The 15,759-nt window shown below is 40.7% G+C and overlaps 1 protein-coding gene across 1 annotated transcript in view; it reads left to right on the top strand.

Annotated features, from left to right (window-relative positions):
• The first annotated feature begins 417 nt into the window (after window positions 1-417).
• Window positions 418-15,759, top strand: part of fancl (FA complementation group L) — a 37,049-nt gene continuing 21,707 nt past the window's right edge. The window contains exons 1-6 of the mRNA XM_031735085.2: window positions 418-759; window positions 1,267-1,325; window positions 3,089-3,149; window positions 3,585-3,641; window positions 3,919-4,016; window positions 15,073-15,169. Coding sequence (XP_031590945.1) covers window positions 673-759; window positions 1,267-1,325; window positions 3,089-3,149; window positions 3,585-3,641; window positions 3,919-4,016; window positions 15,073-15,169 — 459 coding nt within the window. The 5' untranslated portion in view covers window positions 418-672. The remainder of the gene's footprint in view (window positions 760-1,266; window positions 1,326-3,088; window positions 3,150-3,584; window positions 3,642-3,918; window positions 4,017-15,072; window positions 15,170-15,759) is intronic.

Here is a 15,759-nt window from a genome sequence, read left to right as displayed (position 1 = left end):
TGGTCTCAGTGTTAATAGGAGCATTTGGAGCTGTTACCACAAAAGTGGAAGAATAGCTTTACCAAATTCCAGGCACAATTTCGGAGGTCTCTGTCCACAAGATTGTAGTCCTAGAAACAGGACCCTCAAATTCAAGGCTGTCTGGTAGAAGACCTGAGCTTGAGAAACACACCATCCCTGAGGGGATGGGAGCAAGATTGTATATAAAATAAAAATTATGTTTCTGTCAATTAGATGCAATTACATAATGGGCAATAATGTCAGTAATTTTCAGTAATTTCAACAGTTAAAACTTCTATACAGACCGGCAGTTACTCAGTAAAATCATCAACACACTAACGTTTAAACGTCACACCAGCAACTGTCAACAAACTTCAGAATTACGATACTCTTTGGAAGTCTTTGAAAGCAACTGAATGACGTCGACTGTTTTGGGTTTAATGGCGGGATATAGAGGTTGCGATTGATTGTTCTTCGGATCGGGTAGCGACAGTTCTGTCAACAGACCTCTTGCTAATTCTGCGTTTAACAGCTTTAGCTTGAATATCTCAGGTTTGGTTGAGGTCAGCGACTAATCAGACAGTGCCAGTCCCTGCTGTCCAACTCAAGCTAATAAGTAGCAACCCTGCTTTAAGAGCGGAAACGTGGGCGTAAAAGGTCATAGAAAGTTTTATGGAGAAATCACTGGTAAACGATAACCCGTTGCTTTTACCTCTCAACAAGCAGCAGACAATCTACGATGGATTTATCACTGTTCAGGTAAAATAATGCCTTTGTGTGTCGTTTTTCGTTGAGCGTATGTCAGCGTCATATTGAAAAAACGATTAATTTAAAGATTTTTCGCTTTGCAAATACTTGCCTGGAAACCATATATTTAGACATCTAACTGATTTATATAAACGTCTGGTAAATTCGTCCTGTTATTTTAAGCAGCTTACATTAGTAGCGGCAGGAGAATCGTAATTTTATTAGCGCATGAAACGACTTCATAAGCTGGTATATAATCTTGAAAGCTGTTACTTACTACGAGTTTCATGCCGTATTAAAGCGATGAAAACAAAGTTGAAAACGTGGTCTAAAGTAAATTTCCATTGTTTATGTGTCTCTTGAAACACCCAAAGAAACTTAATATTATCCAATTCCTTAACGTAGGCTAGTTGGTCACGTGTTCTTCATTAGCGCGTTAGTTGTAGAAGTTATTAACCTCTGTATCACATTGATCGCAGAGCTAGTAAACTGATAATGCTTTGTCTTTTTTTTCCCCAGGAAAGAGACTTCAGGATGAGAATAGTACTCCCACCAGATCGACAGCTCAAGGAGGCCAAGTACAAGCATCTCCTTGTATTCCCTGTACAAATGTTTTAAATGTGATACGTGATAAGGTCTAATAAGGGAGTTGTAATAAAGTGCCGCTATAATGTAGTAGTTAACAGATTTGCTTAGTAAACCTTTGGGGTTGCATCAGGAAGGGCACGCTGGGTAAAACTGTGCCAAACAGAAATACCTTAAAAATATATAATTTTCATGAAAATGACTCATAAAATCTTTTATGAGACATAAAGTGTCAAATTCCAAAAGTGTGCTTTTACATCAGTGCTTTAAAAGAATAAAAGGAAAATAAGATTTATATGAAATAGCTTAACTTTCCCATATGTAGTTATGACCAATATCATCAAACAAAGGCTCTTTTCTGGCAGAATAAACTTCATTATAAGGAAGTAACAGTATTTTAGTGTATCTTAATTTGTGAGAGCTAACTTAACAGTGTTGTTTAGTAATAACATTAAACTGTGTTGTTTGGTTCCTAAGACATATCCTCAGCTTTCTGCTGCTTCTCCATACACCAAAACTGAATTTCTGTTGCTGCTATTTCTCCTGATTCGCGTCTGTCCCTGCTCAATTTTACGCCCCACAGGTTATTAATTATAAGACTGTGGTCTGTCTTGTGTATTCCATTCAGTTTTATTGATATAGCACCAATTTACAACAACAGCCACCTCTGGGCACTTTATATTATAGACCTTACAATAATAAAAAGAAAACACCAACAATCAGATGGTGACAGCGGGGAGAAAGAACTCCCTTTTAAAAGTAAGAAGCCTCCAACAGTACCAGGCTCAGGGAGGGGGAGCTGATATAGAGAGTATCTTGAACCAAAACATTCTACTTTTAGCCACAAGTAAGCCTGCAGTATGAGAGTGAAGTTCTCTGCTGATATAATTTGATACTATATGGTCTTTAAGTTATGACGGAGCCTGATTATTCTGGACTTTATTTGCAAGGAGGATTTTAAATTCAGTGCTGCATTTAACAGGGAACCGATGAAGGTTTAGGGGAAATTGGATCTCTGCCTCATGTACATTTGCTGTATGTATTCGTATGATTGCATCTCACCCTATCCTGAGGATCTTAAGGATTCACTAGATTTTTAAATGTTGTCTATGGTCTTCCTCTTTTCCTCATGCATTTCAGCTCCACATTTGGCATCCTTTGTCCTATCTACATACTGTTACTAGCTTTGTTAAATAAAATGTAACAACAAATACATGCAGAGTTATAAATTTACTGAATTGGTATTTAAGTAAAATAATTAATGACAACAAGATGGAAATTCTTGTTCTGGACACCCTCTCTACTTTTAAGATTAGGTTTAAAACTTTCTTTTTTGATAAAGCATATAGTTAGGGATGGATGAATCCTTCCTTAGTTACTCTGCAATAGGTGTAGGCTGCTGGGGGCCTTCCATCAGTGTTTCTTCTTCACTTACCTGTTTTTCACTTTCTATGTGTTTATACACCCCTATGCAATCACTTGTTAGTTATTATCTGTTAGTTATTATATTTTCTGGTTTATAAAAAAATATAAGGCACCACTAAAAAAGCGTTTTGACCTTTAATCAAGGTTAAGTTATGGCCAGCACTAACAGGAAAATGTATGGATTACTCTTAGGTAAGGTAACTCGGCCAATCAGCGATACGTGTGTACGCACCATTGAAAGCACATTTTGAGCCAGAAAAGATGCTCTTGAAACTTGTGCCTGGCCACAGGAGATGTTCTCAGTAACCCATTCACAACTTTGTCCTTACAGGCTGCACTGCTGCTGGCAGTTGAAGCACCTGTTGCGTGGATATGAGCACATAGTGAAGCAGGTAAATGTGCTGCATGTTGGTATTTAGTGATACGTTGTCTCTGTCTATGAGAGCACGCTGTTTTGTGCTGCGTGCTTTGTATTTGGCTCCTTTGTGTTGCTCCTGCTCCCTCTGTCACCCATCAGGCTCGCCTCACTCACAGGCAGAGAAAAAATATTTTTCACTGTTTAATTAACATCGCCTGGAAAATGTCCCTATTTGTTATGTGGCCCCTCAGGGTTATTTGGATGAGATTGATATTTCACCCCGGGCTGCAAAGTTCATTATTTTCACAGCCTTTAAGCTATCATTAATTATTAAAGCTGGTGGCAGCCCCCATTAATCACAAACACTGTGTTTGATTTGAATGGCTGGCTAGAGGAAAAAAATAGACACTGTCACTTCATTATCCCTCCATTCAAGGATGTCTTTTCTCTCGTTTTTGACTCCTCACAGAGGCTGCAGCAGTCGGCTGATCTTGTCGGTTTCATTCTGGAGCTGAAGACTGTCTTGGTAAGGAGGAGAATGACATGGCGGCTGGCACAGTCACTTTGACATTGTAGCTTCATGAATAGCAACTAAATGGGAACCTCCAGCCATTATCAATAGCCTTGCTTGAGAGGCATATGCACGTGCATGTGTATTTTGTGCCATAAAAATAAAGAAAACAGTCATCACGGCCCTGATTCAGCTTGCTCTGTAGAAAGATTGCTCCTGAGAGTAAGTTGTGATATGATGTGCATAGTAATCTGGGCTTAAAATAAGAAGAGCTTTGTGTGTGTTGTTGCAGGAAGTGGTGCTGAAGAGCCACCCCGAGTGCCGCTCCATCCCGCCTCCACAGTATTACTCTCAGCTCATCTCTGAGATGGAGACCCTCGGGTGGGACAAGTAAGTGGGCCTGTAAGAGTACCAACACATGCTCCGGAACCAGGGCCTTATTGGTGCGTCAGTTATTAAGCTGTGAAATGTTTGTCAGCATGTTTGCCAGCTCTGAACGGCACTTTTACTGGTGGTTTTGTCTGAGCCGCAGCTTAGATTTGTGTCTGCTGATTATAGGACACCACAACAACACACAACAGCATTCATCTCCAGGCGCTTTATAATGTAAGGTAAAGACCCTTCATTATTGGAGAGAGAACTCCAAGAGTCAGACAATCCCCTGTGAGCAGCACTTGGAGACGGAAGTATTTCCTTTCAATAGGCAGGAATCTCTGACAGAAGCAGGCTCCGAAATGATCTGCTAAGGCAACAACACTGATCGTGTTATTACAATGCAGTCCTCTGGAAACATCCTACAGTCCTGCTTATGGTGCATGCTACTGTTTCAGTTTCAGTTTTATTTGTCATATGCAAGTTAGCACAGGGTCAATATTGCAATGAAATGTATTTGACGAGCAGCAGACGGTAACTCAGCTGTATAGTAAGTGAAAAAAATAGTAAGAGCCAAATGTTTATAAAATATAGTAAAAAGAAAAAAGTTACAGGATACAGTGGCTTGCAAAAGTATTCGGCCCCCTTGAACTTTTCCACATTTTGTCACATTACAGCCACAAACATGAATCAATTTTATTGGAATTCCACGTGAAAGACCAATACAAAGTGGTGTACACGTGAGAAGTGGAACGAAAATCATACATGATTCCAAACATTTTTTACAAATAAATAACTGCAAAGTGGGGTGTGCGTAATTATTCAGCCCCCTTTGGTCTGAGTGCAGTCAGTTGCCCATAGACATTGCCTGATGAGTGCTAATGACTAAATAGAGTGCACCTGTGTGTAATCTAATGTCAGTACAAATACAGCTGCTCTGTGACGGCCTCAGAGGTTGTCTAAGAGAATATTGGGAGCAACAACACCATGAAGTCCAAAGAACACACCAGACAGGTCAGGGATAAAGTTATTGAGAAATTTAAAGCAGGCTTAGGCTACAAAAAGATTTCCCAAGCCTTGAACATCCCACGGAGCACTGTTCAAGCCATCATTCAGAAATGGAAGGAGTATGGCACAACTGTAAACCTAGCAAGACAAGGCCGTCCACCTAAACTCACAGGCCGAACAAGGAGAGCGCTGATCAGAAATGCAGCCAAGAGGCCCATGGTGACTCTGGACGAGCTGCAGAGATCTACAGCTCAGGTGGGGGAATCTGTCCATAGGACAACTATTAGTCATGCACTGCACAAAGTTGGCCTTTATGGAAGAGTGGCAAGAAGAAAGCCATTGTTAACAGAAAACCATAAGAAGTCCCGTTTGCAGTTTGCCACAAGCCATGTGGGGGACACAGCAAACATGTGGAAGAAGGTGCTCTGCTCAGATGAGACCAAAATGGAACTTTTTGGCCAAAATGCAAAACACTGTGTGTGGCGAAAAACTAACACTGCACATCACTCTGAACACACCATCCCCACTGTCAAATATGGTGGTGGCAGCATCATGCTCTGGGGGTGCTTCTCTTCAGCAGGGACAGGGAAGCTGGTCAGAGTTGATGGGAAGATGGATGGAGCCAAATACAGGGCAATCTTGGAAGCAAACCTCTTGGAGTCTGCAAAAGACTTGAGACTGGGGCGGAGGTTCACCTTCCAGCGGGACAGTGACCCTAAACATAAAGCCAGGGCAACAATGGAATGATTTAAAACAAAACATATCCATGTGTTAGAATGGCCCAGTCAAAGTCCAGATCCAAATCCAATCGAGAATCTGTGGCAAGATCTGAAAACTGCTGTTCACAAACGCTGTCCATCTAATCTGACTGAGCTGGAGCTGTTTTGCAAAGAATGGATGGGGAAGAATTTCAGTCTCTAGATGTGCAAAGCTGGTAGAGACATACCCTAAAAGACTGGCAGCTGTAATTGCAGCAAAAGGTGGTTCTACAAAGTATTGACTCAGGGGGCTGAATAACTCCCCACTTTTCAGTTATTTATTTGTAAAAAATGTTTGGAATCATGTATGATTTTTGTTCCACTTCTCAAGTTCCCACTTTGTATTGGTCTTTCACGTGGAATTCCAATAAAATTGATTCATGTTTGTGGCTGTAATGTGACAAAATGTGGAAAAGTTCAAGGGGGCCGAATACTTTTGCAAGCCACTGTATATATAAATGTATGTACACACTTGGGGGGGGCAAATGGGATATTGCACATGAGATACAGTGGTAAGAGTGAGCAGCAGTACAGACTGAACAGTATAAAATTTTGAGTGGCAGTTAGTACAGTATTGCACGTAGTAAGGTTTTTATTTGTATAAATACTAATAAGAATGAAGTGACCAGTGCAGAATGTACTTGTGAAACTGTAGGACCGCTTCTTGGTAAATGGCCTGTATTTGTATAGCGCTTTACTAGTCCCTAAGGACCCCAAAGCGCTTTACACAACCAGTCATCCACCCATTCACACACTGGTGATGGCAAGCTACATTGTAGCCACAGCCACCCTGGGGTGCACTGACAGAGGTGAGGCTGCCGGACACTGGCGCCACCGGGCCCACTGACCACTGTCGAGCGCAGATCCACTGAGCACAGCGCAAGCTAGCGAGACAGAAGTTAAGCTCATTGCAACATGGCAACTGCCTCAACGCTACCCGAAATTGAACCTCCCCCACCCTCATTCAGATCTGGCGTTTGGAACTATTTTGGTTTTCATGTGAAGCATGACCCTGATGGTAAGCACGTCATGAACAAAAGTAAAACAGTATGTCGGATGTGCCACGCAGTGCTCAATTACATTGGTGGGAACTTGTGCGTTAGCGCAGTTAGCTTGTTAACGTGTTGACGCCGTCCAGCCCCACGCACGGGGTGATCTGCGGTAACTCATTAACAGAGATTTGCCACGTTATGGCGTTAATGTCATTTTAACGAGATTAACGCTGACAGCACAACGAATATGACTGCACATTTACGCCAACATCATCCTAGTGCAAAGACAATTGGAAGCAGACAAAAACAACAAGCACGCATGCTACAAACTTTACCCGAGTCATTTAGACAGCCGTTAGTACATGATTCTCCTTATGGGGACCTGATATGTTTAATATGCTGCTGAGAATAAACTCCAGAAGAAGGGTAGAGTATAGCTTTTATTTTGGAAAGAGCCATTTCTCTGTAATAAACTCTCTTTTCCAAAGATGAGTGATTTCTCGATCAGATAGATTTATTTTTTTTAATTATTTTGTTGTTTCAGCAACATTAAATTTAAAAACTGTACTTTTGAGTTAAAATATATATTTATAATTTTAATAAATGACAAATTAAAAAGGCATAAACATTTTTTTTTATATCGAAAAAATATCGAACCGTGTCACCAAAGTACCGAACCGAGCCGTGAATTTTGTGTATCGTTGCACCCCTAGTTTTTAAGTCTTGTTGCAGAGATAACTCGGGGCTCTCGTCGGTGCGGCCATCTTACTTCGCAACCGGTTAAAAAAAAAAAGTTAAAAAAAAAAAAAAAAGTTTGCAGTTACCTTTTTCAGTGGAATGAAAGATTATCTATACTTAGGTGGCCCTATGTGAAAAAAATAATGCCTTCCTAAACCTAATAACTGATTGCTGTTCTTGATAACAAAAGTGGCACAATCAGATATTTTTGCTCTTTTCTGAGTTAGTCTGAGATGGACCTGCTGTTTGTTTTGTTGTTTTGTTTTTTTTGTTTTGTCCTCCTAGATCAGTGCTTTTGAATTTCTCAAACTGATGGCTGGACATTCTCCTTAAAGATTTTCTGGTACCGACTAGAATTCATAGTTCCCTCAGTTATGGCAACTCATCCAAGTCCTGAAGCAGCAAACTAGTACCAGACCATCATACTACCACCACCGTGTTTAACTGTTGATATGATGTTCTTTTTTTTTACACTCGATATAACATAGCCTTCCAGAAAGTTCAGATTTTGTCTGGTTAGTCCACACGACATTTCCCCCAAATTCTTGGGGATCATCAAAATATTGTTTGGCAAATGAGAGATGAAACTTTGTGTTCCTTTTAGTCAGCAGTGGTTTTTGCCTTGAAACTCTCCCGTGGATGCCATTTTTGACCTTTCTCTTTCTTATTGTTAAATTATGAACACTGAACTTAACATAGGCAGTGAGGCCTGAAGTTCTTTAGATGTTGTTCTGGGTTCTTTTGTGTTCTTTTGTCTCCTGGATGAGTCGTCAATGCTCTCTTGGAGTAATTTTGGTAGACTGGCCACTGATGTGAAGGTTCACCACTGTTCCATGGTTTGCTGGAGGCCCAAACACTTTAAATTGGCTTTGTAACCCCCTTCCAGACCAACGGATGTCAATGACTATGTTTCCTGTTTCTTTAGATCCTGGCATGTGTTGCTTTGTGAGATGTTTTAGCCTGCTTCACTTTATCAGACAGCTTCTATTTAAGCGATTTCTTGATTCAACAGGTCTGGCAGTAATCAGGCCTGGGTGTGGCAAGTGAAAGTGAACTCAGCTTTCCAAAAAGTGTGGTTAATCACAGTTAATTCATCATTTAACAATGGTGGGGAAATTACTTTTTCCACACAGGGCCAGTTAGGTTTGGATAGCTGTTTTTCTTTTCCTGTAATAATCACGTAAAACTACATTTCGTGTTTTTCTTACTTTATCTTTGACTAATATAATTTGTTTGATCTGAAAGATTTAAGTGAAAGAAATGTGAAAAAAACTAAGGAACTAGGAAGAGGCAAAATACTTTTTCATGGCACTCAACTGTTTTCTTACCAAGACATCACTCCTTCACATGTCACTGTTACCTCTCATCTGCGTATATTCTAATACAGTTCGTATGCATTTCTTCATACTTGCTGAAACAATTATCATTCTTTCTCATGTCTTAAAATTTAGAAGAAACAGACATTTAGTTAGTTGTTAACTCATCATCAGACTAAGTCTAACCAGAACCAGCCAGTTACCATAGTTACATGTTCTTACAAGTTTAAAAAGGCGTACCTTATTAAAGCAATCAAAATGAGTCTAATCCAAATAAGCACTTGCTGTGAAATGCATCCAGCCTTATGGTCAGGCTCAGCTTCTCTGATCGCCTGCTCTCTGTCTCGCACAGACTTTTGCACAGCACAAAGAGGTTTGTGGTTTATGAATTTTATGGTTTATTTATTGGCTGTTTTTACTGCACACTGTCCTCTCATGACTTATAGGTTTATTAATTACTTAACAGTTGTTTTCACGAGCAGTCTGAGTCGTGAAAGCATAGCAATCACACCACCTCATTTAATGGAACTATTCCTGGACCCACATCTTAAAGTGGTTCAGGGCACTGTATGCTTAAGTGTTCCCTGTGAGTTTATGCAGTGGTCCCGCTAGTCTGAGGAGAACTTGATTTTGTAGGCCAGGCTTGCTCAGGCACAGTAAGGTTCATACGCTGGGAGTAAACCGTCTGTCACTTCTCAGCGTTTGAGGTCAGGATGACCTCCATGAGATTGATCAGATAATATTGTGGAAGTCTGTAGGTGCATGTGGTGATTCTAAAGCTGTAGGTGTGATCATCAAGTTAAAATAGTGCAGATTCAATCCCCACTCAATGTAAAAGGCTGTTGAAATTAGCTTTGAGAATATCAAGTCATAATCAAACAAGTTATTTTCTCTTAATGAACAATGTAGTAACATGGTTCCATTCCCCACTTACATGGTCCCAGGATACTGTGGTAGTAATTTGCCTGTGGAATTGCTCGCTGATGGAGCTCCACGTATCAACTCGGTGGCTCTCCTGTTCCTCTGTCAAAGCTTTGATACATGTATTTTTACTTTTCTGCGTTTTCCCCAGGGGCAGGATTAACTTATTGTGGTGCGCATATGAGCAGAAACCTCCACTGCTTTAAATGGCTATATGGAGCACTTTTTTTCCCCCTTTCTTCAGCAGCGTAAACTGATTGGAGAGCCTACAACAACACAGTTCTACATTAACAAATGGCTCTTAATGACTTCCTTATTTTTAGTTATTGAGTTATAGTTAAATCCAGGTCACATTTAATAACGCTCAGCCCACGTGCGCTGACGGGTCTGGCTAATACCGTTTTCTCCGCTCATCAGGAGAGAACGAGGAGGAGGAGGAGGTGGCGGCGGCGGTTAGGAGAAAGATATCTATTCTCCCCCAGCTCGGATTAAGCCTTGACTACTACACTCATTTTCCACTTTCCTATTAATGACCGGAGCTACAATTATGATATTAGCAAAATGCAAATGGCTCTAATTGAAGACTCTCAGGTTTTAATAGGAGTGGGGGGGGTGAAGGTATGCTTTATGCCGAAATGGGACCAACATCATTTTCAGTGTCGTGTTACGGTTAGGAGGCATTATACACAGTGGGCCTCAATCTCCAAAGCACTCGAGATTCGCTTAGCGTCTTAATTGGTACGGGCCGTGCTAATAGCCACCAGGGGTTTTCAGCTGTAATTCTGTCTGCTGATTGGGCCAGGTAAGTGAGCAGCTCTGTCTCTCTCCATGTCTCCATTTGTGCATTTTGAGAGTGTGGTCATCTTAATTGGCTGGAGATGGCAAACCATGTGTTAATTAATGGAAAATGAGGTCAAGTAGGTCAGCTGCCATCACTCAGAGGCCTCGGTACGTGGCCCTAGAAGCTGCAGGGCTCATTATGGGCACAGCTGGCACTCGATGTTCACAGCCTCTTGGTGGACGTGCAGAGCACCGTCTCTTCTTATCTTGGTATTATCATGCGGTCACACTGCGTTGCTGCTCTTCTGAGGCCAGATACATCGGCAAGCTTCTGATAGGCCGGAGCTGAGGGGGGACGCACGGTTTCATCTCTGTTTTCGCTACATTATTAGGCCAACTAATAAATTGCATGTAAAATCCTGTTCTGTAAAATTACACAATGTTGTTATCTGGGTTTGCTGTAAGTAATGAGAATGTCCTAAATAGCACAGTTAAAGTGTAAACCAGGCTGTAGCCTCTACCTTATTAAAGTTGGTGTTTTTATTGTTAGTATTATTATTAGTATTTATTTATTTATTTATTTTTGTACGGCTTACATCGTTCTCTATCCGTTCTTGTGCATGCCATCGTTTTGCATGTGTGTTTCTGATGCAGTGCACACAAGCATTACATATGCGTTGATCTCACCATTCATGAATCACTTTGTCAATACGCACTCCCATATTAAAAAAAAATCAGACACATGCGCACACACTGATGTGTGTGGTGTGCGCTGTCTGGAAGTGTGGAGTTGCAAATGGGATGCTCTCATCAGTCTTCCCAGCAGGACATCTGACTGTCACGCTGTTTCCATCATGGCCAAGTAGGGGCGGCAGCTAGTCCCTGCTATACGGGGTGTGAAACCCCAGAGGAGAGGAGCTGGAAATGTGTTTTAGCAATGCACCAATGATTTTTTTTTCTCCTGATATTCTTTGTCAAGAAACCAGAATTACAAGTTCTTTTTCTTATACTATATACTGGTCAGATTTGTTCTGTCGAGATTATCTCTTTACATTCTGCCAGATTTATAGAGCAGAGGTCAACTTTAGCAATATTCTTTGATGTTTTTTGAGCTTTTGTTTTACAGCTTAAATATCCAATGGCAAGTTTGCTACTGTGCCAGCCTTACTTCTTTCTCATAACTCTTTGCATGCACCACATTAGAGAAAACATACTTAAGTGGTTTCTCATGAATACTATGTACTTGCATTGCACACTATTGGAAGTTGTGAACAAGTAGATTTTGAAGTAGAGTGGTTTGCCAACATTCTTGAATAGGCATTAAAAACAAACAAACAGGTATTCAGTAATTAAGTATTTCTTGCTTTAAATTTTTTTTCTCTGTTTTAAAAAAATTGTATACTCTTCTCTTCTTTGGATGTTAGCTGCGTTCAACACTATTTCACAAATATTGAGGTTCTACCTCTAGGGAGGCCAGACTGATGTTTTTCTATCCAGGTGTGTTTTTGCTGGGCTTTGGATTGTGGTCTATTGCCAAACTTGTGCTCTGTAGATTGTATTGCATTGTGGATCAAAATCTGACAGTACTTTTCTGGGTTATTCCATCGGATAATTCCATCAGTTTTGACAACATTCCCAGACCACTGGCTGAAATGCAGTTCCAAACATGACACAGCCTCCACCCTGTTTTACAGACTGCACACACTCACAGTTGTACCTCTTCTGACCTCCTCCCCACAACCTGATAGTGATTTGAACGAGAAATTTCAAATTTGGATTCACAACTCCATACAACTTGTCACCAGTCATTTTCAGTTTAGTTCTTTTGTAATTCGGTACACAGTCAGCCTTTTCTCTCTGTTTTCCTTCTTTAAGATCTGCTACTTGACTGAGTGAAGGGTCAGTAAATGGTAGATGGATAAACAGAAGGGCCAGATGTGTCTGTCAGGTTTATCCCTGGATGTGCCATTTTTCTTGTACTTAAATGATTCCTAGTTCAGTGGTCAGGTACTTCGCTAAAAATCGGTGAAAAAGCAGCCAGTATCTAAAGAAAAACTTTAAAATGACCTTTAGAAAGATTTGAGGACTCAAGGTCATTTTAAAAAACATGGCTGGCATTTTGTGAGATATTAAAAAAAAAAAGAAGGCTGACCAAGACTTTTGCACAGTACTGTAGATGTAGATAGTTGTACAGGTAGAACAGTAAGATGTAAAAGATTCATTTTAATTCCAGGTACCTACAAAAGTGTTATATCTGATGGTTGTTAAGTTGAGTTCCATCCAGCCTACGAGACTGTACGAGCTGTAGAAATACAAAGGGATCTATTGTGGGTTACTCCAATATCAAATGTGAAATCGTTTTAAAAACATTGAGAGGTTTTCCTTTTAGACAGACGGTCATTCTTATGTTCATGCCTTCTGTAACTTGCTGGCACTTGATTTTAACGATTCAACTTGTTAGCCATTGATTTGTTCTTTCGGACACCTGTCACCTTCATCACCTGAATAGGTTTGGTAACTTGTCATGCTTGCCATTATTTTGTCTTTATTCCTGTGAGCAGCAATCGGTGTTTTATGACTGTCCTTTTGGTAAAAGTGGAGGATATAAAATAATCAGAGTAGTGCCTGTTCAGGAAATTCAGTGTTTCAGCAGGTAGCACCGATTTTTGGTTCACACAAAACTAAAATTGTGGCTTTGTCAGACTAGCACGATGGTGACATTGTGTGTCTGTATGCGTAGATGTTAGTTAGCATATTGCATTAAAGCACGGACACCCTACTCCGGCGTTTGATTGAAAGTGAGTGAGCAAGCAGACGCTTTTATGAGTTGGGCCCATCGGACACCGTCTCCCATCATTCCATCACTTCCCTAAGTGTGTGTGTGCGTGCGATTCATTCTCTGAGCACAATGCTCACATCAGTCCTCTCTAACACACTTCATAAATCCTCAGCTGATATACAGCCATGTCAGCCTCGGCATAGAGCGCCCGTCGTAATGTACTGTAAATCTGGAGGAGGACTGTTCAAATCCTTTGTCTCGGATCAGTCTTTTATCTTTGGGTCTCAGTAGACTGGTGTTGGTCTGGCGAGGGGGAGGAACTGACTCCTTCACAGTGTGCTGGAGCAGCAGAAGGAGCAGTAAATCTGACAGCAGTGTTGGTGAATGCTCCAGCCACATCAGTGTTGTGTCCTTAACCTCAATAGGTTATAATTAGCTCAGGAAGGAGAAGGTCTGATTTACAAGTTGATTCAGGCTGAAAAACATCTCAGCCTAAGGTCATCCAGAGACGCATCGTTTTCTGAGAGCTTCCTCTCACTGCTGTAACTGCTAAAGCCTCACTAATGTTAGGGTCACGTTATTCCTCTGGACAAACTGGTGTTGGCTGTTATTTGTTTCTGTCAGCTGCCACTTCATTTGCTCTGAACATTTAATAAAAATCTGCGTCAATACTAAAGTATATACAGACTTTATTATACTTTATTTTGGGGATAATTGCTATTAATTATTTGTTCAGTAAAAATGAAGTCTTCTTGCAGAAGACTGAGACTGTGCAATTTAATTGTTATGTGATGTATTTTTTTTAAATGTCTTGTTTAATCTCACTAACCTAACCTAATGCTAATATAAAACTAACTTCTTTGCTAACGCTGGTTGAAAGGTGGTCTGGGTCTGGGACTAGCACGACTCAGCTAAATGAATTTCTTTTTTTTTTTAACTTTATTTTTGGGAACTTTTACAAAGAGAAAAAAACGACAAAAAATAATGGAAATGGGCAAAGCCATCAGTCATATACCAACAGAAATTATGAATGGATTGATCACATACCTGTGCAAAAGGGGGCCACAGTTCATTTTTGCCCACCATCTATTTTGTCTTCCTTGTTTTTTTTAATACCCAGAAGTTCCTTATAAATCTTATCCACAGATGGAATTCTCCAAAAAGCAGGAAGACCCAATATTCGTATCCAGCAGACTGTTACCAGGTTCTGTGCCGACACAAACTGTGTGTTTTGTTTGTTTTTACTAAGAAAAACCCACCAGACAGACAGGTTTTGCCAAGCTGGTAAAGCACTGGTGGCACTTTTTTTAAAATTTTTCATTCTGTATTTAGTGGTGAATACAAATATATGTGAACATCATTATAATTATTGTAAGATGACTAGTCAGCTGTTTATTAACAGGGTGAATCGGCAAATTAACTTACAGGATGGTACAGTAAGGTATGGGCCAGGACTTTAGATCACAGGAGAGGACTGAGTCAGCTGAGGTAAGGCAGTGCATGTCAGGTTACTGTGGCCACAGTTTGCTGCAGAGGAACACAGATTAGCAGAAAATGATCCATAGTTGTAGGCCATGACTCCAGAGTTGCAGTCTGATGTAATGTCACTGTGTTGGTACCCAGAGTGATAAATCTCAAGGTAGAGTTTATGTCTCAATATTGCTCTCTGCAGCTGTGATTAATGACGGATGATGGCTGCTGTCAGGTTACAGTGTTGCGTGTGCCCTTCTCTATGAATAGAGGTTGATTTATGGCGTGTGCTTTGTGCGTGTCCATCTTCAGGCTGCTCTTCATCGACACCGAGTTCCGAATGTTGAGACTGAAAGCGGAGGACTCCGCTGGAAGGCAGCACATCCTCACTGTTAAACTCAAGTCTAAGGTAAGGCGCACTCTCATTGTGCACACTGAGAAACACACAGTTTACCGTAAGGACTGGATCATTTTCCACACTAAAAGAAATATTCATCATCAAATGGAATACTCTACAACTTGATGTTGACCTACAGCCAATCCAAATCCAAACAGGCTGACTTCACCAAATGCATGTGGGGTTGTTCACTTTGCTGATGGCAAATCAGTGATTTACATCTGTGCCCCTAAATCTGGGTCAAACTGGAGAGGGTGTGGAGAGACACGATAACCCACTGTGACTGAGATGTAGCACAGATAAAATATCTCCACATAACCCCAGCGTGATGGAAAACGCATAGAGAAAATCAGTACACCCACACTCATCTGCATAGCTGCTGTCTCTGCTCTGCTATTGAGAGAGATACACAAAACCTCTACCTAGTGTAGGTTAACCTAAATGCAAGCTGTGGAATTTCCATATAAAATGAAAGTTAATGATTTGATTGTAAGCTTTACAGTGGTGAGGCTACTTGATTTCTGATCATTGAAATGTTCTTCTCGTTTCGCTTGCAGCTTCCCGTGATTGACTCTGAGTTCGCTGTCACTGCTCAAGCAGAA

Source organism: Oreochromis aureus, linkage group 13 (genome assembly GCF_013358895.1).
Source record: "Oreochromis aureus strain Israel breed Guangdong linkage group 13, ZZ_aureus, whole genome shotgun sequence".
NCBI classification, from domain to species: domain Eukaryota; kingdom Metazoa; phylum Chordata; class Actinopteri; order Cichliformes; family Cichlidae; genus Oreochromis; species Oreochromis aureus.
This window is presented reverse-complemented; position numbering and strand designations above follow the sequence as displayed.